The sequence below is a fragment of the Oncorhynchus clarkii genome, chromosome 24 (assembly GCF_045791955.1).
Source record: "Oncorhynchus clarkii lewisi isolate Uvic-CL-2024 chromosome 24, UVic_Ocla_1.0, whole genome shotgun sequence".
Classification (NCBI taxonomy): Eukaryota; Metazoa; Chordata; class Actinopteri; order Salmoniformes; family Salmonidae; genus Oncorhynchus; species Oncorhynchus clarkii.
The window spans coordinates 17,827,983-17,855,798 of NC_092170.1; the positions used below are offsets into that span (position 1 = coordinate 17,827,983).

General features: G+C 43.6%; 1 protein-coding gene across 2 annotated transcripts; it reads left to right on the top strand.

Annotated features, from left to right (window-relative positions):
- Positions 1-651: 651 nt before the first annotated feature.
- Positions 652-27,683, top strand: LOC139383175 (max-binding protein MNT-like). Of its 2 annotated transcripts, XM_071127563.1 has the most exons (6): positions 652-940; positions 6,836-7,490; positions 7,923-7,964; positions 8,749-8,860; positions 21,318-21,510; positions 25,120-27,683. In XM_071127563.1, exons 1-6 carry the CDS (start codon positions 868-870, stop codon positions 26,007-26,009), a joined length of 1,965 nt encoding a protein of 654 aa, XP_070983664.1. In that variant the 5' UTR covers positions 652-867; the 3' UTR covers positions 26,010-27,683. The 2 variants fall into 2 exon arrangements, with proteins under 2 accessions (XP_070983664.1, XP_070983665.1); XM_071127564.1 differs by lacking the exon at positions 7,923-7,964.
- Positions 27,684-27,816: the final 133 nt, after the last annotated feature.

The window sequence follows — 27,816 nt, forward strand, 5'->3', positions numbered from 1 at the left end:
CTACTGTCTATATATAACAAACGTTCGAATTGCTCTCATTTAAAGCCGCCCCGCCCTGTACCACGTTGTTTGTGAATTGACTATTCCACCACGCCCTTTGTATGTATGACTAATGGTACATTTGACGGTTGACACGGCAAATGGTTGCAACACAAATAAATTACATGTTTCCTTTAAGATTACGTTAAACAGACAACTGTGATGACACATGTATGGCGGAAATTGGTTTCTGAGGCCACAGACCTGGAGACCGAATCATAATATTCGAATGATGGCTACTGCACTTTGTCCATGTGTTCAAGCACCATACCTTGTTGTTCTCCCTGGTGATTGGCTATTGGGGAAATGATTTGCCGTGAACGGATACAGATAAATCGTGGATTAGGAATTAAAGATAGAACATGTAGTTTGTGTTAATCATAACACTATGAAATTCAATGTTGAAACAACTTTTGGAATCAACATGCTGAGTTGTTTAAATTCAACTGAGGAACGACTTTCACAATTTGTTTAATTTTCATGCTTCGTTTCTTTCATTCTAAGAAATAGCAGCAGGTCAGTCCATTCCAAGACTCCATTTCTTGTTTTCTTTGTCATTGCAGTGTATGGGAGGGAATAACATGTGTGGGCGGTCATAAATGGTATGCTTTTGGCCCTGATTTGTTACCCACTACTCGCAGCGCCATCTTGTTGCAACTCCTCTACGTATGTATGTGGAAGAGTTTCTACGAGGGGTCTCCGATTACCCTTTTCTTCAGTTTTGCTGATTGAAAGACTGGATCATTACACTGAAAAATAAAGTGCATACTCTGTAACATTTGCTCAACATTTTTACTTGTAACGTTTTGTTTCCAATACGGAGAAGAAATGAGCATCGAAACGCTTTTAGAAGCAGCAAAGTTTTTGGAATTGCAAGCCCAGCAACAACAGAAAGCACGTGGTATGTAAAGGTTGCAATCAATTATAGGTTTTCTAGAGGCTTTCAAAGTTTAAAGGATCAAACGAATTCGTTATTTAGATGTGTCAAATTTCTAAGTTATTTCTACTGTGAAAATAATCTCTGCATGCATTTTACCTCTCTCGATGTAAATCGACTTCTACCGTAATACATTATTTGTGTTTAAATTTAACGTGCACAGTTGATTGTATTGCCTTTGTTTGGGTTGTGATTAGACTTCCTTGTCTCGACTATATAGTTGGCTCTACTGAGTTAAATGTCTTGAGCAATTTGAGGTGTGATTTGAAATGGTAGCCTATTTCAGTGGCTCCTTGTTCTAAGAAGTTGATTACAAATATATAATTTGGATGTGTGACAGGAGACAATGTAGCCATGTGAATTTTACTGCATTACAGACGTAGGATGATCGAAACGCCTCCTATCAAGTCTTGAAACGATCTTGTTTATTTGCAACACTGTTTCCAACTATGATATCTCGGCAAAACCCTGTAACCTTAACATTTGGCGACCTCTTTTAAAGTTGAATAGTAACCTTCATTCATTATTTTACATTCGAGAAAACAACTCGCAGGAAAGGGCGGTGGCGACGGGAGCGTTAAATCCGTTTTGCATAATTTGACCTGACATAGCAGGGGATCATATGACAGATTTCAGGTTTCCCTCTCGGTTTCTGTGGCGATCAGTCTTTTGAACTCCTAAAATGATTGTATGAATACAACTTTACATTTTGTGATTTCGTACATGGCACTTTTTAAACTGAAATGTAGACTAAATAGTGCATTCATAGTAAAGGAACCTTCGGCTCACGCGCTAAACACGTAATTGTTTTGCGTGTTGCTGGTGACGTGTCCAAATTGATGACGCCCCATATCTGCAACCGGGGCCGGCCGTTTCACCACGTGCATGCTCGGCACTCCTACACTCGGAGGCCCCCTCCCGCCCTGTTCTCTTCTCTCTAGTGCTGCTGCTGCTGGTCAGTGTGGGAGAAAGTAGGGCAGTGTTTCTCCCGCTCGACTGTACTCACTCCTCTGCTATGTGCAGTGGTTATATAAGTGGAACTACACATGTTTTTAACTCCATTCTATCAAGGCTACAGAGCTGAAAACAACGATGCAAAATTTCACTAGATATTTAGTAAGTCAAGCAAACATTAACCAAGTAACTCCTCTCACTGAATCTTGTTTTTCGTGTACTTTGAAAGTGTGTATGTTATTATATATGAGCTCATTGTAGTCTCGAGTCAACCAATTTACTGAAGAAAATAAGGTTATTGGAAAGTGTTTTAATTGACAAACTAATGCCGTTGACAAACAAACTTATACCAGACTTGACTCTCACGTTGATTTACAAAATTATGTTTATAAATTGCATGAAAACTAGGCTATACTCAACTGTTTCTCCGATTTTACCGGAAACCAAGGAGTGGCATCATTCTCTCACATCTTAGGTCAATGCTTTCCCTTCTGATTACTCATGGGTTGAGAACCAAGATGGTAAAAGTAACAACAACCCCTTCCTCTACCTTATCCACAGCTTCCTACTCACCAGTCAGTTTCTTGATTTGTCATTAATTTGCAGAGAGGACAGAGGGGTAATGACCTGTGTACATAGTCATTGAATGCTGGTCACTTTAATGTTTACATAGTTTTACCCACTTTATGTTTGTACTGTATTCTAGTCATGGCTCATCATATAACTACTGCTGTATACATATTTTAAATTAATATACTGTCAATAATAGCAATACACACCATCATATATATTTATATTCCGGACTCTGACATCGCCTGTTCTTATATTAATGTGTATTATTAGGTATTACTGCACTGTTGGAGCTAGGAACATAAGTGTTTCACTACACCCGTGAGAGCATCTGCAAAATATGTGTAAGCGACCAATACTATTTGATTTAGGAGTTTCAATACTCTGTACTCTGCACTTAAAGGGAGGTTTTAAGTATGTAATGGGTTTTTAAAGGACCATCCTCAGATGCATGTAGAGAAAGACTTATTCCTAGCTCTGGGCAGGGGTTGATCTCTGGAATGGGTTTGTAAAGGACCATTCTTCTCATGTACTTGTAGAGTGGAATTAGACAGTGCTGGCTTTGTATTTGATGTACTCAGTTTGACCTTTTGAATCCTACTCTGGGTGTGTGACTGGGCAAGGTTGAACCAATCCTTCTGGGGTTTGTCCCGAACCAATCCTTCTGGGGTTTGTCCGAACCAATCTAGTCCTCCTGGGGTTTTATGGGTTGTTCTTGTATTTGGGAGGAGAGCACTTAATGGACTGCAACTTCTCAGGGCTCCTGAACTTTGAACTCTGACTGCAATTTGTCACTAATGAGTGTAGTGGAAAGGCCTGAGGTGGTGGTTAAAAACTAATGATGGTGTTGTTTACACTGATGACAGTGCTAGGGTGTGCACTAATACAACCCTGGTCTTGAACATTTTATTTTTAATAACTTAAATCGGCCTAGTTCAGGTCGATTTACAAAACATTTCACAAAAGTAGTGCAGTGGGCCTTTAATAGTCCTGTATTAGCGACCCGATAGCAGTCTGGAGCATGTGGGCAACCCCCACCCACACTCGAAGAACGATATCGCAGCACCCCTAAACTACTTCCCGCGGCTATGATCTGCTATTTATTTGAGACTCTTAAGACTGGGGTGGCTTTCAGTGTCTCTGATGATCTGGCCTCTGCTGTGCTGGGGAGAGCAGAGCTGTTGCTTGTTCCTGGCTATGAAGAAAATATGTCCAATGCCTGTGTTCACTGTGAAATCATGTTCCATGTATGTTATGGCATTAGCCTCTTTTGGATGATGCGCAGGCAGAGAGCGTTATTGTGACTGACAGACACACTGTTATGCTATACTTTGAGACTTTCGCTTTTGTCAATATTTTTGACTACAGTCAGCTATACCCTCCTGATAATCAGGTAAACTACCACAGCTTGGGCCCAATCCATTGTATGACCTCTATCTCCCACACTTCTGAAATGTTCTCAGAACAACCCAATTGGATATGGTGGTCGAAGGGAAGAAGGCAACATTGTGTAGCTAACGTGCTGTAATGGCTAGACTTGGCATGGCCCTGCTCCACCCCTTATCAACGTAAAGGATGGCTGTAAAAGCTCTCTTGTGTCTGACGGGTTCTAACACTGCTGTTAGCATGGCAACTGGACAACCCCCCCCCCCCCTAGTATCTACACATTGAAACACGTGCTGGTGGGGGGGGGGGGGGGATTCTCCAATCTGATTGGATGAAGATAGGTGAGGTCGTTGCTAGAACTCAGGGATTCAACCCCCTCTTTTCCTTTGTCTCTCTGGCTTGTCCAGGTTGTCGTCTTTTCTCCCCCACTCTGAGACGACATTGCGCATTCCTTGTTCTTTCAACACAATGTGAGCTCATTCTCAAAGGACAGCACGTGGACTTTTATGTAAATAGTATCAGTACTGAACTGTTCTAACAGACAAGTCTCTCACTTTCTCTCCGTGCTCTCAGTAGATGTGGAGATATCACAGAAGGAAGTTTCCCAGAAAAACAATTCTGCTTCTGCTCTAAGTTTCACATACTCTTCTTTACAGTATGTAGCCCTACACATACTACAGCATATGGGTCTCCAGTAAGGAGATTTAGTTTGGGGAATTACAGAAGCTTGTAATATCCCAACAGAATATATCCCTTTTTACATTGGAACTATGCCCGTATGAATGGGATGGGGCTAGTGGCATAAAACCTGCTTTTACTTGGACACACTGACCTTGGAATATACCCCACTCCCTATTCAAAAAATATATATAATAATCTCACAAACTGAGTGCAGCACAGATTTTACCACACACACTGTCAGTCAGTTCTCCTGTCATACTACAGACTAGAGGTCGACCGATTAATCGGAATGGACGATTTTCAAGTTTTCATAACAATCCGTAATCGGCATTTTTAGACACCGATTATGGCCGATTACATTGCATACACTACATACACTCCACGGAGACTTCGTGGCAGGCTTGACTACCTGTTATGCGAGTGCAGCAAGGAGCCACGGTAAGGTGCTAGCTAGCATTAAACCTATCTTATAAAAAACAATCAATCTTAACATAATCACTAGTTAACTACACATGGTTGATATTACTAGTTTATCTAGCTTGTTAATTTATCATTGAATCATAGCCTACTTCGCCAAACGGGTGATTTAACAAGCGCATTCGCGAAAAAGCACTGTCGTTGCTCCAACATGTACCTAACCATAAACATCAACGCCTTTCTTAAAATCAATACACAAGTATATATTTTTTAAACCTGCATATTTAGTTAATATTGCCTGCTAACATGAATTTCTTTTAACTAGGGAAGTTGTGTCACTTCTCTTGCATTCATTGCATGCAGCGTCAGGGTATATGCGACAGTTTGTGCCGCCTGGCTCGTTGCGATCTAATTTGCCAGAATTTTACGTAATTATGATATACATTGCACAACCTTCAATGTTAACAGGAATATTTAGACTTATGGATGCCACCCGTTAGATAAAATACGGAACGGTTTCGTCGTTCACTGAAAGAATAAACGTTTTATTTTCGAAATGCTAGTTTCCGGACCATGTTAATGACCTAAGGCTCGTATTTCCGTGTGTTATTATGTTATAATTAAGTCTATTATTTTATAGAACAGTCTGACTGAGTGGTGGTAGGCAGCAGCAGGCTCGTAAGCATTCATTCAAACTGCACTTTCGTGCGATTGCCAGCAGCTCTTCGTAATGCTTCAAGCATTGAGCTGTTTATGACTTCAAGCCTATCAACTCCCGAGATTAGGCTGGTGTAACCAATGTGAAATGGCTGGCTAGTTAGTGGGGTGCACGCTAATAGTGTTTCAAACTCGTCACTCGCTCTGAGACTTGGAGTAATTGTTCCCCTTGCTCTGCAAGGGCCACGACTTTTGTGGAGCGATGGGTAACGATGCTTCGAGGGTGGCTGTTGTCAATGTGTTCCTGGTTGGAGCCCAGGTAGGGGCGAGGAGAGGGACAGAAGCTAAACTGTTACACTGGCAATACTAAAGTGCCAATAAGAACATCCAATAGTCAAAGGTATATGAAATACAAATGGTATAGAGAGAAATAGTCCTATAATTCCTATAATGACCTCAACCTAAAACTTCTTACCTGGGAATATTGAAGACTCATGTTAAAAGGAACCACCAGCTTTCATATGTTCTGAGCAAGGAACTTAAACGTTAGCTTTCTTACATGGCAAATATTGCACTTTTACTTTCTTCTCCGACACTTTGTTTTTGCATTATTTAAGCTAAATTGAGGCTAAATTGATTTTTATTGATGTGTTATATTAAGTTAAAATAAGTGTTCATTCAGTATTGTTGTAATTGTCATTATTACAAATAAATACATTTTAAAAAATCGTCCGATTTAATCTGTATCTTTTTTTGATCCTCGAATAATCGGTATCTGTTTTTGGTCGACCTCTACTCCAGACCTGTGTGAATAAACTCGTTTAAAGAATAAACAGCATTGAGTTTGTCATGTAGCCAGGCAACCAGCCAGCACCAAGAAGCGCAACGTAATGAGGACTTGGAAATGGCACCTATTCTCTATATAGTGCACTACAGGATTCCCTCAAAGACAAGCTCTGTTTAGTATAATGTCAATTCTTGTAACTAGTTTCACTGTTCTGGCAGGCAAGGCATTGCGGCTGCATTATAGGCAAGGCATTGCGGGCAAGGCATTGCGGCTGTCAAACTCACTAGAGGGAGATTAGTCAGAGAACGCTAGAAATGTTGTGAAGTGTTTCTGCTGGTACTTAACCTTGCTGCTCTAACTGTTAGCATGCTCTGTCCTCTAACCATGCCGTCTTTCTCTCCCCACAGAGGAGAATGAGCTGCGGGAGAAGCTTCGCCTCGAACCGCTATCTGACCACAAACGCAATGATGTCACTACCTACTCCTCCCCCATCCAGATGAACTATGTGACCCGAGCAGAAGACTCCTGCCCCTACTCAGAGCGCTGCCCCGCCTTTGTCCCGCCCCCGCTGCCGCCCCCCTCCATGACTGTCATCCCTATCCCCACGATGACCTCCAACCACACAGGTCTGCCCCCCACCGTCCCAACCCCCTCTTCCCCCCAGGCTGGGGCAGCACCCCACCTGGCCTCCCCCAGGAGGGACCCTCACTCTCCAGGGCAGGGCCACCAGGGACAGGGTGTGCTTTTGGCTCTCTCTCCTCAGGTGACGACAGACCACTCCCACCACTTGTCTTTGGCTCAATCTGGCAACCACAAGCAGAATCATCACCACCATCACCTTCCACAGATTGTTTCCCCTCAATCTGGAACCCATAAACTGCTGCAGAAGCAACAACAGCAGTCTCCCCAGCTGGTGCAACCTGGCTCCATCGTCTCAGCCTCCCAGCTGCATTCCTTACTCCCCCAGCCAGGGCCCCCCCAGACTCCGTGCGGAGGCCAGACCAGCCCTGTTGGGGGCCGAGGCAGCCCCCCTGACCTGGACGGGAAGAAGAGGCCTGGAGGGTAAGTGGCCATTTAGTTATTTATAGGAGAGGATGGTTTGAACTTTGTTTGGATTTTTTCCTCCATTTGCCTTTTAGTTTTCCTTTGTCTGTAACTGTGCCTGTGATTGTCAGTCACTTGTTGAGTGGTAAGGCACAAACGGTATCGGAAGAATCACGAACCATAAAAAGTCACTGCACTGAAGGATTCTTGGACTAAATTATTCTTGGCTTATGTACTTCATAATGGGTATGTCCTGATTGGACAATTGTGTAATAATCAGATCCAATTAGCTCCCTGTGCATATTATACAGTATATTGTTGAAGTAAAGTAGAAGATGATGGAGTACTTTATATTTGTTGGTTGATTTTGATTCTTGTTCTGTGAGTCTCGTCGTCTTGCCCATTCTGGACACCCAATCTTACAATGTGCTCCGATCTGTGCTTTTACAGGGCAGGGACAAGAGAAGTACATAACAAGCTTGAGAAAAACAGGTGGGTGCATCTCTCTCCCATGGTCGCCTTTATTAAACAAAGAGGGTTGAGCTCTTTGCACAGGTCAGTTTAAGGTTGAGATTAGGTGTGCACTTTTATTTTTATATATTTTTTAAATGTATAATTGAACCTTTTTATTTACAATGACGGCCTACCCTGGCCAAACCCGCACAACGCTAGGCCAATTGTGTGCCGCCCTATGGGACTCCCAATCACGGCTGGATGTGATACAGCCTGGATTCGAACCGGGGACTGTAGCGATGCCTCTTGCACTGAGATACAGTGCCTTAGACCACTGCGCAACTCGGGAGCCCACTTATTGCCCATGTCTTTTTTTCAACCGAGTTGCTTGCTTGCTTCTCTGTCCTGTTCTAAGAACAACTTATTCTCCCATTTATTCACTTATGGCTAATCTATAGCTATTGCATTTGTCAGACGATAATTGACATCTTGGACTTGTTAATGGCTTTGAATGTTCTGCTTATTCTGCTAGTACTTCCATGTACTGTAATAGTAGGGTTATAATGCCCAGAACGGGACTAAGCAGGGGAGTTGTTGCCGTACCCCTGCCTGTATCCTTTATTAGAGATGTTTCACCAGGAAACAGAAACCTGTTCAATGTGTCTTATGTTACTAGGAATTATTTATAAGTCCCAAATGGTAAATTGGTTTGCAGCATTTTTTTTCTTTTTGAATCTGAATGTGAAATGACGTCTCGTCCTGCCTCTTCCTCGAACTAAAAGGCTCTTCTCTCTACCTTCATCCCTCCATCCCTTACACTTAGACGTGCTCACCTGAAAGAGTGCTTTGACACCCTGAAGAAAAACATCCCCAACGCAGACGAGAAGAAGACCTCTAACCTCAGTGTCCTGAGGAGCGCCCTCCGATATATACAGGTAAGCAACCTAGAAGAACTGCATGGCTGAGCAAAGGAGAAACTACTACTGAGTTGTTGAATTCAGTGTCGATTTTCACAATTGAATTTACTGTGGCTTTTCTAGTTTTCCAATGTTGATTGTTTCCCTGTCAAGGGGAGCAGGGTCAGTTTTCTGTGAAGCTTTGTTTGAAGAAGCTTTTTTCCAGTAACGAAGTTGGAGTTTTATACTTGTGGATAATTTAATATAAGTGTTGTTGGCAGACCGTGTACTGCAGGGGTAGGCAACTAGATTTGGGGCAGAAGGTAGCCTAGTGGTTAGAGCATTATACTAGTAACCGGAAGGCTGCTAGATTGAATCCCAGAGCTGACATGGTAAAAATCTGTTGTTCTGCCCCTGAACAAAGCAGTTTAACCCACTGTTCCTATGCCGTCATTGTAAATAAGAATTTGTTCCTTACTGACTTGCCTAGTTAAATAAAGTTTAAAAAATGTTTAAAGTCAGCCGCTGACCGATCAGGGGCCAGAACATGATTATAATAATTTGTACACTGCGAATTGACTAAGACCAAGTGAGATTTGTATTTGAAAATAACAATTTCAAACCTTGATTATATTGAGTTTCCTTTTTTTATTTGTGAGAATACTTGGTGAACAGTGACATTTTTTTTTTAAATTGCAGAATTTCTAGTGATTTTACATTTTTGGTTTGTTTTTGTGACCAACTTTTTATTTAGTTTTGTCATTTTCTTTTAACATTATTTTTTATTTTTTTACAGGCACAACATTTTTTTGGGGACAAAAAACTAAAATACTTTGGGAGGGGACAAAATAAATCACTTGCGGGTTGGTTTTGGACTGCGGGCTGCCTGTTGCCGACCCCTGGTGTATTGTCTGGTGGTGTTGCTAGGAACTGTCTAAGCACTGAACCTTTCTGTTGCTTCTTCAGTGTGAACTGATGGTGTATATTCCACCACATCTACAGGTGGTTTCTTGTGTGGGCAAACTGTCTGTTACAAAATGGCAATTAATTTAAAATGAACTAAAGATGATAACAATCCTTATTTTGTGTTAGTGCCAGTAGGCTGATATTGGAGCTGCTTTGTATATCCTAGGGTCCTTGGTGTTCTTGGCAACGTCATTAGGTCTGGTCTGGTTAGTCCAGGGGAGGGAAGGAAGTTTCTAGTCTCAAGCAGAAAGCTAAACTGTCTGGATATGCTCTGTTGCCTTTTGGGTATAGGCGGAACAGAGTCTCCAATGAAAATGTACAAAAAGTTCATTAAAACCCATTTGAAAGATTGATTAAAGATAATCTTAATAAAAAGCTTTATAAAACCTAATCTCATGTGATTAAAACCTTTTTTAATGGACTTTTGTGGTTGAAACAGGAATGACTAATTGTGGTTCAATGAGTCATGATGTGTGATACTGGCAGGGAGTATATCGAAAGCTGTGTGCAAGCAGATGACCGGTGTACAAAGGTCTTCGACTGAGCTACTTTAACTCAGGAGTGATGTGATCGAGTTCCTGTTGCTATGTTTGCTGTGTGTGTGCTTGTTTAATATGCACACACACTACTTTCCTGTGCACCTCCACCTCTGGTGCTGGTGAGGATCTGATCTTGTATGTTGGTGGCAGCGGTGGGGTGCATGGGGGGGGGGGGGGGCTAGGGAGGGCTATGAGAGACTAGGAGAGAGGGAAACTAGGGCAGTGTGGGTGTACAGAGAACTCATGTCACCCAATCTCCCTCCTCCCCCTGCCTCCCTCTCTGTGTGATGAGGGAACGCTGCCGTGTTAGTGTGGCGTGTTCGACTAGCAGACTGACCCAGCACCCCCAGCCCCCCTCGACAGCCAAGCTGGATTTAGGATGTATTTAAAGCACGTACTGGCCAGGAAACAAACAAACAACTACAGATATATTCCACTCTTGATGTATTTACACTAGCATGGTTCTCCACTTTTAGGAATTTAACATAAGCTTATTTAGTGAAGAGGGAAATCAGGATTTTTATTTTGTTTAAGATTTTCAGTACATTGTAATATATTTCCATCTTAATAATGCACTTTTGCAGGACTGAATACTGGTATAAAAAAAATATCTGGAATAGTGTATGTTGTAAACTCCCACCAGTCTTAGAAGTTATAATAAGTATGCGACACAGGCCTACGTGTGCATAGTTGCTTCATGTTGCTATAAAACCATCGCATCCTCCGGTCTTCCCTTTTACTGATCAGTTTACTGTAAGAGGCTCCTTCTCAGTACTACTGTCTATGGAGCTCAGACTGAGCAGCGTTTCCTGATAGACAAGCTCAGTACACACACACTAGCCTATAGCAGGCCTCTCTCCTTGGTAACAGTTGACTAGTAGAAGTCGTGCTGAGTCACGCAGTTCTCGTCCCTAATTGTTATTGGTTGCACTCCAATAGTGGTGGGTTAGGGGAGAGCAAGGGAGGGGTGGAAAGAAGAGTAGAGAGAGGGAAGAGATGGGAGGGGTGTATTAAAAGTCCGGTGCAGGGCAGGCACGTGTTTCCCGACTGCACGCGCCTCTCTCTCCCTACATGCCCCCTCTTGATCCCCTCTTCCATTTTTTTGTTACTTTAGGTTGGGGGCAAAGGGTGGGGCAGTCTACTAATGTGACCAATGAGCACCACACCAGAGTTTGAATAAGAGGATTTGGGCAGAGGATTACTTTTCGTTTGATTCATCTTTGGACAGTGATGCTGGCAGCCCTTCAGTCGCTGCAGCTAGCAGCATTACACTCAAAGTTCCAAAATAATAGACATTTCAAATCTCATATGTGTGTGATATACACTGCTCAAAAAATAAAGGGAACACTAAAATAACACATCCTAGATCTGAATGAAATATTCTTATTAAATACGTTTCTTTACATAGTTGAATGTGCTGACAACAAAATCACACAACAATTATCAATGGAAATCAAATTTATCAACCCATGGAGGTCTGGATTTGGAGTCACACTCAAAATTAAAGTGGAAAACCACACTACGGGCGGATCCAACTTTGATGTAATGTCCTTAAAACAAGTCAAAATGAGGCTCAGTAGTGTGTGGGGCCTCCACGTGCCTGTATGACCTCCCTACAACGCCTGGGCATGCTCCTGATGAGGTGGCGGATGGTCTCCTGAGGGATCTCCTCCCAGACCTGGACTAAAGCATCTGCCAACTCCTGGACAGTCTGTGGTGCATGGAGCGAGACATGATGTCTCAGATGTGCTCAATTGGCTTCAGGTCTGGGGAACGGGCGGGCCAGTCCATAGCATCAATGCCTTCCTCTTGCAGGAACTGCTGACACTCCAGCCACATTAGGTCTAGCATTGTCTTGCATTAGGAGGAACCCAGGGCCAACCGCACCAGCATATGGTCTCACAAGGGGTCTGAGGATCTCATCTCGGTACCTAATGGCAGTCAGGCTACCTCTGGCGAGCACATGGAGGGCTGTGCGGCCCCCCCAAAGAAATGCCGCCCCACACCACGACTGACCCACCGCCAAACCGGTCATGCTGGAGGATGTTGCAGGCAGCAGAACGTTCTCCACGGCGTCTCCAGACTCTGTCACATGTGCTCAGTGTGAACCTGCTTTCATCTGTGAAGAGCACAGGGCGCCAGTGGCGAATTTGCCAATCTTGGTGTTCTCTGGCAAATGCTAAACGTCCTGCATGGTGTTGGGCTGTAAGCACAACCCCCACCTGTGGACGTCGGGCCCTCCTACCACCCTCATGGAGTCTGTTTCTGACCGTTTGAGACACATGCACATTTGTGGACTGCTGGGGGTCATTTTGCAGGGCTCTGGCAGTTCTCCTCCTGCTCCTCCTTGCACAAAGGCGGAGGTAGTGGTCCTGCTGCTGGGTTGTTGCCCTCCTACGGCCTCCTCCACGTCTCCTGATGTACTGGCCTGTGTCTTGGTAGTGCCTCCATGCTCTGGACACTACGCTGACAGACACAGCAAACCTTCTTGCCACAGCTCGCATTGATGTGCCATCCTGAATGAGCTGCACTACCTGAGCCACTTGTGTGGGTTGTAGACTCCGTCTCATGCTACCACTAGAGTGAAAGCACCGCCAACATTCAAAAGTGACCAAAACATCAGCCAGGAAGCATAGGAACTGAGAAGTTGTCTGTGGTCACCACCTGTAGAACCACTCCTTTATTGGGGGTGTCTTGCTAATTGCCTATAATTTCCACCTGTTGTCTATTCCATTTGCACAACAGCATGTGAAATTTGTCAATCAGTGTTGCTTCCTAAGTGGACAGTTTGATTTCACAGAAATGTGATTGACTTGGAGTTACATTGTGTTGTTTAAGTGTTCCCTTTTATTTTTTTGAGCAGTGTATATACACACACACACACACACACACACAGTGTTGTTGCGATGTGCAAATAGTTAAAGTACAAAAGGGAAAATTAATAAACGTAAATATGGGTTGTGTTTACAATGGTGTTTGTTCTTCATTGGTTGCCCTTTTCTTGTGGCAACAGGTGTTGTTAGGTGGTTGTAGAAATATCTTTTTTTTTTTTGGATTTTGATAATTAGCTGGTATCCGCCTAATTCTGCTCTGCATGCAATATTTTGTGTTTTACATTGTACACAGGATATTTTAGCAGAATTCTGCATGCAGTCTTAATTTGGCGTTTGTCCCATTTTGTGAAATCTTTGTTGGTGAGCGGACCCCAGACTTCACAACGGTGAAGGGCAATGGGTTCTATAACTTTAAGCACCAGCTGTCAGAGCAGCTCACAGATTACTGCGAGCGCCCAAACAACTACCACCCCTACTGTATTTATTTTGCTCCTTTGCACCCCATTATTTATATCTCTACCTTGCACATTCTTCCACTGCAAATCTACCATTCCAGTGTTTATTTATTATTTTATTTTTTTACTTGCTATATTGTATTTACTTCGCCACCATGGCCTTTTTTTTGACCTTATCTCACCTCATTTGCTCACATCGTACACATTTTTCTATTGTATTATTGACTGTATGTTTGTTTTACTCCATGTGTAAATCTGTTGTTCGTGTCGAACTGATTTGCTTTATCTTGGCCAGGTCGAAATTGTAAATGAGAACTTGTTCTCAACTTGCCTACCTGGTTAAATAAAGGTGAAATAAATAAAATGAAAATAACAGATTCAGGTATTTTTAGCCGGCTCCTAATTGGTATGCCAAATGTTGTTATTTTTGATGGTTTAGAATGCCCTTGCCTTGTCTCTCAGCTCGTTCACAGCTTTGTGCAAGTTACCTGTGGCGCTGAGGTATGTATCATTTTTTTGTGCTCTAGGGCAACGTTGTCTAGATGGAATTTGTATTGGTGGTCCTGGCGACTGGACTTTTTTTTGGAACACCATTATTTTTGTCTTACTGAGATTTACTGTCAGGGCCCAGGTCTGGCTGAATCTATGCAGAACATCTCTAGGTGCTTCCTTGGTTTGTGACAGAGGCACCAGATCATCAGAAAACAGTAGACATTTGACTTTGGATTCTAGTAGGGTGAGGCCGGGTGCTGCAGACTTCTTGTGCCCTCACCAATTCGTTGATATTTTTTGTTGAAGAGGGTTTGGCTTAAGCTGCATGGCCCTGTGGAAAGAAATGTGTGTTTCTTGCCAATTTAACTGCACACTTGTTGTTTGTGTACATGGATTTTATAATGTCGTATGTTCCCCCCCCCCCCCCCCTCCCAACACCACTTTCCATCAATTTGTATAGCAGACCCTCATGCCAAATTGAGTCAAAGGTTTCTTTTTTTTAAATCAACAAAGCATGAGAAGACTTTGCCTTTGTTTTAGTTTGTTTATTTGTCAATTAGGGTGTGCAGGGTGAATACGTGGTCTGTCATACGGTACTTTGGTAAAAAGCCAATTTGACATTTGCGTTGTTTTCACTGAGGAAATGTATGAGTCTGCTGTTAATGATAATGCATAGGATTTTCCCAAGGTTGCTGTTGACGCATATCCCTACCTTGCCCTTTGTGCTGTTGCCTGTGCCCAATAATGTTTGTACCATGTTTTGTGCTGCTACCATGTTGTGTTGCTACCATGTTATTGTCATGTTGTGTTGCTGCCATGCTATGTTGTCTTAGCTCTCTCTCTATGCAGTGTTTTGGTGTCTCTTGTGATGTGTGTTTGGTCCTATATTTTTTTTATTTTTTATCCCAACCTCCGTCCCCGCAGGAGGACCTTTTGGTAGGCCATCATTGTAAATAAGAATTTTTTCTTAGCTGACATGCCTAGTTAAACTTTTTATTTATTTTGTCTGTCATCTTTGTTTGAGCAACATGGCCTCCTGGGTAGGAGTGCTGATCTAGGATCAGTTTAGCCTTTTAGATCATAATTAATTCAATTATTTTGGTTAGGAGCGACCTGATACTAGATCAGCACTCCTACTCTGAGACTCTTTATGAATGAAAACTCTGATCATGTTATCTCCAGGCCCGGTCTCTTATCAGAGCATGCCTCTTCTCTTGTTTTCCACCGAGGTTACTGTCACTGCGAGGTTACTTCTCGCCATCAGCCACTCTGCTGAGAAGTCAAGTCACACTTCCTTGTTTCATTTTTTCCTCCTTTCATAGAAGTGACTGAGTAAGCTAGAGACCAAACCGACAAGGAACTTTCATTTAAGGCTGAACTTGCATTTAAGGCTGCCTGCTTGCAAGCAGATTTTTACTTTCCTTGCTTGTCGGTTTGAGCTGTTTTTCTCAAGACATTTTCTCCTACAGTAGTTAGTTGTCCTTTGTTAGGCTGTATTAGTTACTTTACTACTTTAAGACTTCTTAAGATGTGGTCTGTAACATGGAATGTTTTTCTGATCTAATTGCTGCTGTTTGATATAATACGTGTTAAAATGGCTGTGTGTGAGAGATTGGCTGTGTGTGAGAGATGGCTAGGGAGAATGGCTGTGTGTGAGAGATGGCTAGGGAGAAAGGGAGAATGGCTGTGTGAGAGATGGCTACGGAGAAAGGGAGAATGGCTATGTGTGAGAGATGGCTAGGGAGAAAGGGAGACTGGCTATGTACACCATGCTGGAACTCTTAAACCCTGGATTGCTCAACACTGGGACTCCTCCCGCTCTTCTTTCAGCCCTCCCTCCAGCCTGCCTCACACTGCTCATAGGGCCACATGAGCAAGAGAGCACATGGCTAGCCTGAGCTTTGTAACATCAGCCACAGCTCAGTGCTAAAGCTAGCTATCTATCTCCTCTCCTGGGACTGCCGGGGAGGGAGACTTAGCTAGCTGCTAACTGGAGGGGAGGGTGGAAGGTGGGGAGGGAAAGAGAGGGAGGGGACATGCACAGACATCCGTAAACACCAGGCTCATTTTACCCAGCCTATTAGATTTCATTGGCGACAGAAGGACTCTGACGGAACCTGTTTGGGAAGAAGAGCTGTGCTGTTGGAGGGGAAATGTGCAGTTCCATGTGGTGGGGAAAGCTGCTCATGTCAGATCATATCAATATAATACAAAGTACTTGATGTTGCAAATATGAGCATTTCTCTGTTTTAAGAGTAGATCATGATTTTAGAGTTTATTTTTCACGGGCAGAGATTAACTTAGTTCCTTTTCCAAGTCCAATTCTTTGAATGAATAAATTTGACATTTTCGAATTCATTCATTCTAGATTGAGAAAAAAAAAAATTATATTCAGAGGAAATCACAGGTTTTGAATTGTTAGTGTTTTATTTTCTTCTTTGATTCCAGGCCTTGTTTAAGGATTTATGTCATCAAAAGAGGCCTATAAAATACTGTGGGTCACCTAATTGTTCAGTTCTGATTCTCAATGACACGTCCTTTCAAAGCAGCTCCAGATCCTATCTCGTTGGGAGGGTCTGACGTTGTGTTTTTGGGTCAGGGCCCCCTGTGAGGGTGTGAGCTTTGTCCCAAGCTGCAATAAGGAAGGGAATGTTACTTGTTTTGAACTATTGTCATTGCAGTGTTGAAACAGCATCTTGGTCAGGTTTGAACCATCACTTTTTCAAGAGCAACAAAATGTTTCTGCTCTTTTCAATTTTAAGAAAACATACTGTTCCTTTATCCAGACTGTCGCAGCAAGATTACATGTTGTTGTGCCATTTCCTTCAGCCCTGTTTGTATTAAGTAACCTTGACTCACACTGTCACAGCTTGCATATAACAGATGTTAGAAAAGTGAGTTTGCTGTTCAGTTCCACACAGCCGGTAATGGCCACTCCATCCTCTGCCAACCGCTGAGAATTGAGGAGTCGAGATGACAGGGTTGCTGTTTTGTATTGTTCACAGTGCTCTCGTTCTAGCAAAGCACAGTGCCAGTCAGAAAGATTGGAAAGGATTTTGATAGTGGCCTTTCGTCCTTAGCAACTCTTCCTCATAGTGACTGGCAACAATGCATCAATATTATATAATTCATTACATGACAAGGACTATCAAATTAGGCCATTTTACCACCCAGCTTTAACACAGAAACACGCACACAGCGCTTGCGTACACACACCCAAAAGTAGTTATTTGGGGCTATTTCCAATAAAATGCTACTTTTTTGTTTTCAATTCCAATTTGGGACCCAGTGAGAAGATAACAACAAAGGTTTACAGTTACTGACAATCACAGCAAACGCTAGTCAAAAGACCAGTGTCCCCAAGCCTAATTAGCTAGTGCCGTGCACTGAAGGAGTGGCTTTTCCGTAACGTGGTTGGCTGCTTGCCTGTCACGCTAGCTAGTTTAGGCTAGCGTAGCGCAATCTGTCTCGGCAGTGCTGCAAAAGTGAGTCAGTGAGTACAGCCTGGCTGTGGGGCCATGTGCTCAGCACCTGCATTGTATGTCACGCCGCCTGAGTGGTGTTTACACACACACACACACACACATGGCCCGGTCCTGCTCTGCGTCCTGCTCTACTTTATTTCACGCAGACAGAGGCCCCACTGCTCCTCTGAGGAAAGAAGGGGGAAGGGAGGGAGTCATGTCTGTCACGTGCGAATGAAACAAAAGCTAATTGTAACCCTGTCTCCCCCTCTTCCCTTGGCGTAGTATGGACGGCGTTGTCGTAGCTGCAGGGCTCTTTCTTTCTGTGTTTAAGGATGGTAAGGACTTAGTAGTGGGTGGATCAATACAGGCTGATACTGAAGAGGTGCTGCCATGCTTTCTCTGGGTTCTTGTCATGTGTTCTGTAGTGTCCATCTGTGGTTCTTGGCCTGGTTATCAGGTACACCGTTTTTATCTAGTCTCACCCTAGCTGTTGCTGTGTGTTCTATGTTCTTGAATGGGGGAGAGGGGCAGCTATCCTTGCTGTCTAGACTGTGATAGTAGTACAGATAGGCAAACACTCTGCGAGGCAATCTTCAAGGACAGTATAGAACAGCCGTACCGATGGAAACTACAGCTAGTATAGCAAGCAGATAGAGGTGTGTTAATGTCTAGACGCAGATAGCTACTAGATGGCATAGTGACTGAGGTGGGGCCATAGTCGTTGTATCAGAGTGAGTTCAGTGGGTCTGGGTGTTTTTGTAGGGCAGTGAGTAGTACATACAGCATCTCTCTCCCTCTCTGTCTGAGTCATAGTACTAGGCATGTACAGCTGTGGCCCACAGAATTCCACCGTATGTTCTCATGAGCATGCTTGCAAAGACTTGCCCCCACACTCGCATTCACATACGACTGTCTCTGTGTTAGTGTTGGCTTTATGCCTGCGTTCTGCAACCGTTGTTATAGCATTGTTTATTTGGTCGCTGATGTATGTTTTTGATGCCTTTTTTAATATTCTACCATGGTACAGCTGGCGCACTGGGACAATGTGCTGCTTATCACCTGACTGGTTTCCAAGGAAACAATGGCGGTTTTCAGCTGTTGCCGTGACAACAAAATGGGGGGATTCCAGTATTTAATTTGTTGACATGAGGAATGCAGACAGGTCTGCGAGTAGAAGGTGGGGCAGGAGGGGTTGGGGGGATCTGATTGGAGCAGAGTGCTGTCGATGAGACAGACACACCTCCCTCTGAGGTCTGTCTAGGATAGGATAAATAGGTGACTCACCACCAGCCAGGCAGGGGAGTCTGCAGCAGTACGCCTTCTACTGGACTGATAGAGCCTTAAACACCAGACTGGCTGTCATAGTTGTTTTAACTGTACTCTGCCCTAACATTTCAATCAAGACAGAATGACACATCTGGTCTTTAGCTCTAGACTGCACATCAGTCTCATCACACACCTTACCTGTCATAGTGTCATCACACACACACACTTCACCTGTCCTATAGGCTGCATAGTGTCATCACACACTTCACCTGTCCTATAGGCTGCATAGTGTCATCACACACTTCACCTGTCCTATAGGCTGCATAGTGTCATCACACACTTCACCTGTCCTATAGGCTGCATAGTGTCATCACACACTTCACCTGTCCTATAGGCTGCATAGTGTCATCACACACTTCACCTGTCCTATAGGCTGCATAGTGTCATCTCACACTTCACATGTCCTATAGGCTGCATAGTGTCATCTCACACTTCACCTGTCCTATAGGCTGCATAGTGTCATCACACACACACCTCCTTTCTGTCCTCAGGGGTGAGGGAGCAGTTCGACTAGACAGGTCATGTATAGTAAGGAATAGGGTTTGTGTGCGTGACAGCAGGGCATCCTATCTAATCCTGACTGAAGACCTGCAATTGGCCTGACATCTATTTATACTTCCATACTGTACAGTAATTGTACAAATGTAGAATTTGTACCTAGCCACACCTACCAGCTACATTATACACAGTTACAGGAAGTCCAGGTCTGTGAGCAAACAGCTTTATGGCTCTGTCATAGATGAGTCCAGCCTTTTGTAGCCTTGTCCTGATTGGCTAGCCGTGATTCTAGTCTTCTTAGCCTCGTTCTGATTGATTGGCTAGTTGTTATTCTAGTCTTCTTAGCCTCCTGACTGGCTAGTCATGATTCCATCGTCTTCTGAACCTAGTCGTAATTGGGCAATACCCTTTGAGGGGGGAGAGTGAAACTTAATGTCTCTGTCTCTCAAAGTCAATATAAAGATTTTGTGTCCATCATGGTGTTCTTCCTAGTTGTTTTTGGTCTCCCAGGCAGACTGACAGATGGTATAATCTCTCTATCCTTGCTGCCCTCCCTCGTACAGACCTGCCCCGCCCACTACAGCCTGTTTTGTCAGGCCTGTGACAGCTGACCAGAAAAGATAAACTAGGTCAGAGAGCCACTGCCCAGCACCTCTCTCTTTCCATGCTCCCTCCCTATATCCAGGTCTCTCTCTGTTCTTCCTTTCACACAGTTGTGCTCCCTTCCCGGTCATGATGCTGTCTGTAATGTTAATGTCTGTGTTGCTTCTGCTCATCCAGTCAAAGGAAGCAACAGACATGGAACTTTTCAGACATGGAAATGGCTTGCACAAGACTTTCTTTTAGACTGCTGCCAGTCCTATGAAATAGTTGTGAGTAATGCTTTCAGAGTAGTACATTAGTGACCATGTGGTTTAAAACGATGGGAGGGGCCCGCATAAGGAGACATGCACACAGTTGATTCTTGTCTAACAACTGTAGTGTCACACTCAGTACTAGTTCGTTTTTCCACCGTGGAATTTCCTGTGATTCTCTGGAATCCCAACGTTTCTGGTCCTGGTACAAGTCTCGGTCATGAATGGCTCCTGTCTGGCCAGGCTTTGTTTTCCTCTGCTAATCTCCCCCTGTTTAGACTCACACACTGCTCGTCCCTCCCTCTGTTTAAATGGCTATATGACACTCCCATAAACATGAATGCAGCAGGAAGCCAGTTGCTCAACTCAACTCAGTCTACCGTGGAAGTGAAGTCGACGCAGTAGTGACTCATAATGACCTTCTGAAGAAACATTATCTAGACAGTACATTATCTATCGACTGTTGTAAACACTCAGGATGTGGCTGTGGTGTCGTTTTGATGGTAATATATGATTGACATAGTTTCTGTGCAGGGAGAGAGAAGGAACTCTTGGTCAGAGCATATAGCCCTGTCTCAATATGGATAGATGAAGTGGAGACCATGGGGTCAGGAAATGGTATTTGTGTTATCATTGGTTGTGTGATGTACTGTAACAAGCAGTATAAAGAATAAACTGATGAGGGGCGGCTTGTTTGTCATGTTGATGAGAAGAGAAAAATGGTTTATGCAAGTGGTCCCCGCAGCTGTTGCTTAAACAGAGGCCTCTATAGCAGATGTTTTTTATTAGAGCTTACTTTAGATGAACGCAAATGGGGAGTTTTATGACAAATGGCATATCATATTTATTATGAAGGGGTAAACTCTGTGTGCACATTGATGACATTTGGAGTAGTCTCCAGCCAAGAGTGAAAATGTGGATGTTGCTGACTATTGAAGAAGTTGTGTGGAACGTGAAACTTCAGTTTAAAGTGATTATTATAATGAAAGCAAGCTTTCTGAAAAATTTGATGTGTGTGAGTTTTAAACTGTACTGAGCCCTCTCCTCTTCCTCTGTGTCTTACAGACATTAAAGCGCAAGGAAAAGGAGTATGAGCATGAGATGGAGAGACTGGCGCGGGAGAAGATTGCTACTCAGCAGCGATTGGCTGAGCTGAAGAACGAGCTGAGCCAATGGATGAATGTCATGGAGATCGACCGTGTTCTCAGACAGACGTTTCAGCCAGAAGACGACCAGGCTTCTACCTCTACTGCCTCAGGTACGCTCAATCAATCCATTAATCAGTCAAATTCATTTAGAAGCAGTTTATAAATAATGACACTAAACAGTTGTCACCAAGTACTTTACAGTAATCATACTTGTAGCGTGTACCTGGGTCTTTCTGTGAACTAGGGTACCAGTGGGGATTTCTTACACAGAACAACAAGTTGCAATTCATTGATGATAATCTGCCTTTTTTTCCCTTCATGTCATTACATTAAACCTCTTGGATGTAAAGTCCCCTGTTTTGGAAACCTGTGTGGTTCTGGTACCGGGTCCTACTGACATTTTCGCTTGTAAATCGATCTATGGACACCATCGTAATAGGATGCATTGAGCGGTAGCCTTGATTCTCGGACACAGGAGTATCTATTTTTTGCCTGTGTGAAGCAGGATGTGATATCTGACACCACTTGAAGCTGGGATGTCCCTCCTACCGTTTCATTCGCTCTTCCAACTGTCCATCAACTCCTGGTGGAACCCGGTCCCACAGCCACTAACAATGTATATTTCTGGAATCCATACATTATAGCGCAGCAGGAGAGTGGTTTGTCGCTGTAGCACATTCCAAGATCGATTTTATAGCCAGTAATCTAAAATAATGAATAGATTTTAAACACAATTCTTTCTGTTTGTCGTAGACGGACAAGATTAATATGAGCTGAAAGGCGTGTTCCTAACGAGTACCCGGAAGCCAAGCTAGAGCTCTGTGCGACTTTCACAGAGATGGGGGCGAACCTTTTGATCGAGAGACCTTTAGAAAATATGCCATTTTTTTCTAAGACTTATGTATTTTACAGTTACAAGGTGAAGTCCAATAGTTTGTAATTTGATTATACTATATTTAGAAAGCATACAGTGGGGCAAAAAAGTATTTAGTCAGCCACCAATTGTGCAAGTTCTCCCACTTAAAAAGATGAGAGAGGCCTGTAACTTTCATCATATCATATCACTTAAACTATGACAGACAAAATGAGGAAAAAAAATCCAGAAAATCACATTGACACCTGTCCACAACCTCAAATAGTCACACTCCAAACTCCACTATGGCCAAGACCAAAGAGCTGTCAAAGGACACCAGAAACAAAATTGTAGACCTGCACCAGGCTGGGAAGACTGAATCTGCAATGGGTAAGCAGCTTGGTTTGAAAAAATCAACTGTGGGAGCAATTATTAGGAAATGGAAGACATACAAGACCACTGATAATCTCCCTCGATCTGGGGCTCCACGCAAGATCTCACCCCATGGGGTCAAAATGATCACAAGAACAGTGAGCAAAAATCCCAGAACCACACGGGGGGCCCTAGTGAATGACCTGCAGAGAGATGGGACCAAAGTAACAAAGCCTACCATCAGTAACATACCAGGGACTCAAATCCTGCAGTGCCAGATGTGTCCCCCTGCTTAAGCCAGTACATGTCCAGGCCCGTCTGAAGTTTTCTAGAGAGCATTTGGATGATCCAGAAGAAGATTGGGAGAATGTCATATGGTCAGATGAAACCAAAATATAACTTTTTGGTAAAAACTAAACTCGTCGTGTTTGGAGGACAAAGAATGCGGAGTTGCATCCAAAGAACACCATACCTACTGTGAAGCATGGGGGTGGAAACATCATGCTTTGGGGATGTTTTTCTGCAAAGGGACCAGGACGACTGATCCGTGAAAAGGAAAGAATGAATGGGGCCATGTATCATGAGATTTTGAGTGAAAACCTCCTTCCATCAGCAAGGGCATTGAAGATGAAACGTGGCTGGGTCTTTCAGCATGACAATGATCTCAAACACACCGCCCGGGCAATGAAGTAGTGGCTTCATAAGAAACATTTCAAGGTCCTGGAGTGGCCTAGCCAGTCTCCAGATCTCAACCCCATAGAAAATCTTTGGAGGGAGTTGAAAGTCCGTGTTGCCCAGCAACAGCCCCAAAACATCACTGCTCTAGAGGAGATCTGTATGGAGGAATGGGCCAAAATACCAGCATGTGAAAACCTTATGAAGACTTACAGAAAACGTTTGACCTCTGTCATTGCCAACAAAGGGTATATAACAAAGTATTGAGATCAACTTTTGTTATTGACCAAATACTTATTTTCCAGCATAATTTGAAACTACAATGCCATTTTATACACCACTCCAATGAAACTACAATGCCATTTTATACACCACTCCAATGAAACTACAATGCCATTATTTCAGCAATTTATGGCAGTGCAAGTTGTCATTATCATATATTAATCAGTTAAATTAGACATTGAACTTGAGTCCTGGATCTAACTGACAGTTTTTTTTTTTTTCTATTGAGATCTCAGAAATCCAGTAACTACATGACATTTTCTGTCTCCTTATGTTACGGGGTGAAAACAGTTTTCATGGGTGCACAAATCCAAAAGAACGTAAGCATTGCAAAATGTAATGCTTCTAACTGAAAGGGTCACCTTGATACTGTCATTAACGTGGTTCTTCAATAATTATGCATAATACTTGTTGGATACGAATTTGGTGTCCAGCTGATTTCTTACGCTGATATTTTCACACATCTGATCCGGGAAGGACATTTCCAAAAGACAGTCAAGTGATTAACAGCTTTTGCACACACCAAGTGCTACAGTAAAGGTGTTTGTGATGAATGTCCAGAATATTTTTGTCTCAGGCGATATGCCATTGAAGACCGTTGTGCCTGGATCCACATTGGATCTGATATCCGTAGCGAATTGATGTTGATCGTTTGTTGTCTGCTTGATTTACAGCAGGGTCTCGTTAGATTTAAAAGAGGAAGCATCAAGGTAATGAGTTTGTCCAATCCCAGGCACAAAAACTGTCTACTGTGCGCAATTGTGTAGGATGGCCTATTGTGCAACACCCAACACTATTCCTATGAATTATTCTGGATATAATGATGACAAATTACATAGCTTAGTGGGCTTATTCATAATTTAGTCTGGTAATGAAATGACGTGTTTCATTTTCCATGTTAAACAATACAAGGGGCTTGAAGTAGACTACATGAACTTGGCTTTCCATACAAATCCTTCCATTAAAAACAACACATGTCTGGGATTGAAATGGTGAGATTTAGTTCTATTGCTATTCATGGTTTGTGTCGGCCACATTGGTTACATATATAAAAACATCGCTATGCATCCAATCTATTTAGACAGGTAATAATAATATCAAGGCCTAAAAATGCATTATTGGTAATGGCTTACTTTATGAATGGGGAGGGGTTCTATATTAGGCACTATGTACAATTTATATAAATTGTATAACATTGATGTCCTTCACAATTCCAGTGCTTGGAAAAAGTCCCTGAAAGTCTTGACTTTAAGCAGGGTTCATTAGCAAGTTAAAGGATGTATAGTCCTGTTGTTGTATAGCTGGAGTTATGTGCCAATTTGCATATTCACTTTCATTCCTCTAAGTACACGTGGAACTAAGTACACGTGGAACTTCATGAAAATCATTTTTGTTTCCCCCCCATTATTTATAGTAAGACCCATCTACACTTGTTTCTACACAGTGTTATAAGAATGTACAAAGCGATGAAATCTGAGATGTAATTTGCTTTTACAATCAAAGGTAAAGTTATTAACGTGTTCTTTCTGTGTCCCAGAGGGTGAAGACGACATGGATGAAGAGAATGTTCCGGCAGCACCGAAAGCCTTACCCACCATGCCTCAACAAGCCATACAGCCTGAGTTGTGCAAGACTGTGACCCCCACTCCCATAACCCCCACTACCTCCAACCTCACCCAACACATCTCCAGCCAACACAAGGCCCAAACACACCCCCAGCTTCACCCCCACCTGCTGTCAGCCCTGCCTGTCTCAGCTACGTTCTCCACCCCAACATCCAGCATCACCACCACCCCTATCCAGGCCCTCCTATCGGCCCACACACACATCGTAACCTCCCCTAGCACCCTCTTCCCTGCCCACACACACATCGTAACCTCTCCTAGCACCCTCTTCCCGGCCCACACACACATCGTAACCTCCCCTAGCACCCTCTTCCCGGCTCACACACACATGGTAAAGGCCCCCAGCCTGCAGCCCACGGTCATCGCCCACGGCTCGGCTTCCCACGCCTCCGTCATCCAGGCCGTCAACCACGTCATCCAGGCCCAGACTTCATCTGGAGGAGCCAAGCACCTCACCCACCTAGCCCCCTCCTCCACAGCCTCCATGCAGCTGGCCCCAGGGCACCACCAGCCCATCGGACACATCACCGTCCACCCTGTTACCCACCTGGGCCAGCACCATCTACCCACCATCTACCCCCAACCTGTGGCTGTCACCCAGCCAGCCATGGTGGGCCACATCACCCATACCATCACCCATGCTCAGGTCAATGGTACTGTCCCCAACCAGGGCACAACCACCATCATGGGAAAGCAGATGGGAGTTGGTGCCCAGGTGGTGGCACATCACCCACAGCTGCTGAACCCTGTAACTATGGTGACCATGCCCTCATTCCCCGTTAGCACTTTGAAGCTAGCCTGATTTCTGAACCAGGCCAGAGCCATCCTGAAGCTAGCCTGAGAACCAAGGACATGAACAGGCCACACCCACCCTGAGGTGGCCAGAGTCAGACCTGGAGACCATCTGCCTCAGAGCAGACCAGCCGGACAGGAGCCAGCCCAGACTCCGAGCCCAAGGCAGGCCCAGAGCGAGGCAGGCACCAGGACTACTGTACTGACAAACAAATGGAAAAGTCTTCATACTGAACGCAGTTCCTATATTCACTGATGAATCACAAGCTGCATTATTAACTGAGGCAGTACAGCTGTCTATAAGGAGTAACTCAGAACATTCCAAAAAGAAACCTCTTTATAATGGTTGAGGTAAAAGAGCCAATGTTGTTGTTGTTGGGCTGAGTACGATGTCCAGGAGGATCATCTTGATGTTATTGTACAGGATGCAGTGGAGAGGATCACATTTTATCTGGCCCTCAGTGTTCATATCTGCAGAAGCAAAACAGCAGCTAAGAGTGAGAGAAGGGAGTCCTCGAATGTTGAATGCAGTCAGACCTGCATATATTCACTCCAGATCGGTTTTATATTTCTGCTACATGTATTCCGCAGCCAAGAGTATTTAAAAACCACACTACAAATGACTGATGGTGCCACTATCAAGCACCAAGGTATTAGATTTAACTGAAGTCTACCACTAATGCCAGGGCATACATCTACCAATCATCTGAGTGCTGATCTACGATCTGTCCATATAATCTTATTCATTATGATTTAAAAGGCTAAACTGATTCTAGACAAGCACTCTGAGGCGCTTTGTGGATACGGACCCTGATGTGACCATTCAGAAGGCAAAGCGTCCAATTTCAGAAGGGCTGAATTGGGGTCAGAGAGACAGGCAGTGTGTGATTGGTGGCGTGTCAGCATGGGATCAGTTTGTGTGTGTGCTCTAACAACTAAGCACCATAAAGGACCACATTGAGAATATGATTGCAGGCACCTCCCCCTCTACCCAGGCACATGGCTGTGGAGTCTAACCTAAAACATGGCCTGGCCTAGCCATGCCATGTGCTCCCCTTCCGACTGCAGCACTGTCATATGGCTCCACAGGCTCCCCCTGCTGGTAAAACAGACTATTTTGTAATGACATGTGTGGATGTGGCCCAAGCAGGAATCCAACCCAAAATGTCAGCATTCCCACCATGCACATGTGAACGTGATGACTTTTCATGAAACTGAACAACCACTCAATTTAGCACAGGATGAAAATGACAATACTCAAGTGACTACATATTGCCTCATTTGTTTTACTAATAGCAGGAACCAGCAGAGCAGGCACAAGCACTGCAAATCGTTCCTGGAGTGTATATATATATATATATGTGTAATATAGTGAGGAATGTCTTGTTTATTGATTGTGTTGCAGCAGTGAACTTGTTAAAACAAAGGCCTTTGGCAGTGTCATGGTAGAGAACTTAAATGAGGCAGTTTGGGGTTAAACGACATTGTAGGGCAGTCACCTACGAAGCTCTGACATCTTTCTCCACCAACCATATTTTCTGGTATGCCTGGTCATAACGTATCTAGATTCTCAATGTTTGCCTTCCACTACACTATTATGACAACCTGTGTAGCCAACATTCAACTTTTAACTTCTAGCACTTTGATCTGCTACTTAACCACAATTAAACTGGTTTACAAATGGTGTCCCTCTTCACTTAATCTGAATGTTTGTGGGAACAGTGGACATGGTAGGAGTCTTCATATTTATGAAAAATTGAATGAATTGTGTGTAAGATTTCTGTTGCATGGAGATTGATTTGGGTTCATAGATTTTT

Excerpts from the sequence above, each read along its gene's own strand:
- LOC139383175 (XM_071127563.1), top strand. The coding sequence starts at position 868 with ATGAGCATCGAAACGCTTTTAGAAGCAGCAAAGTTTTTGGAATTGCAA. Across the intron at positions 941-6,835 it reads GCAACAACAGAAAGCACGTG|AGGAGAATGAGCTGCGGGAG; the intron begins GTATGTAAAGGT and ends CTCTCCCCACAG. Across the intron at positions 21,511-25,119 it reads TTCTACCTCTACTGCCTCAG|AGGGTGAAGACGACATGGAT; the intron begins GTACGCTCAATC and ends TCTGTGTCCCAG.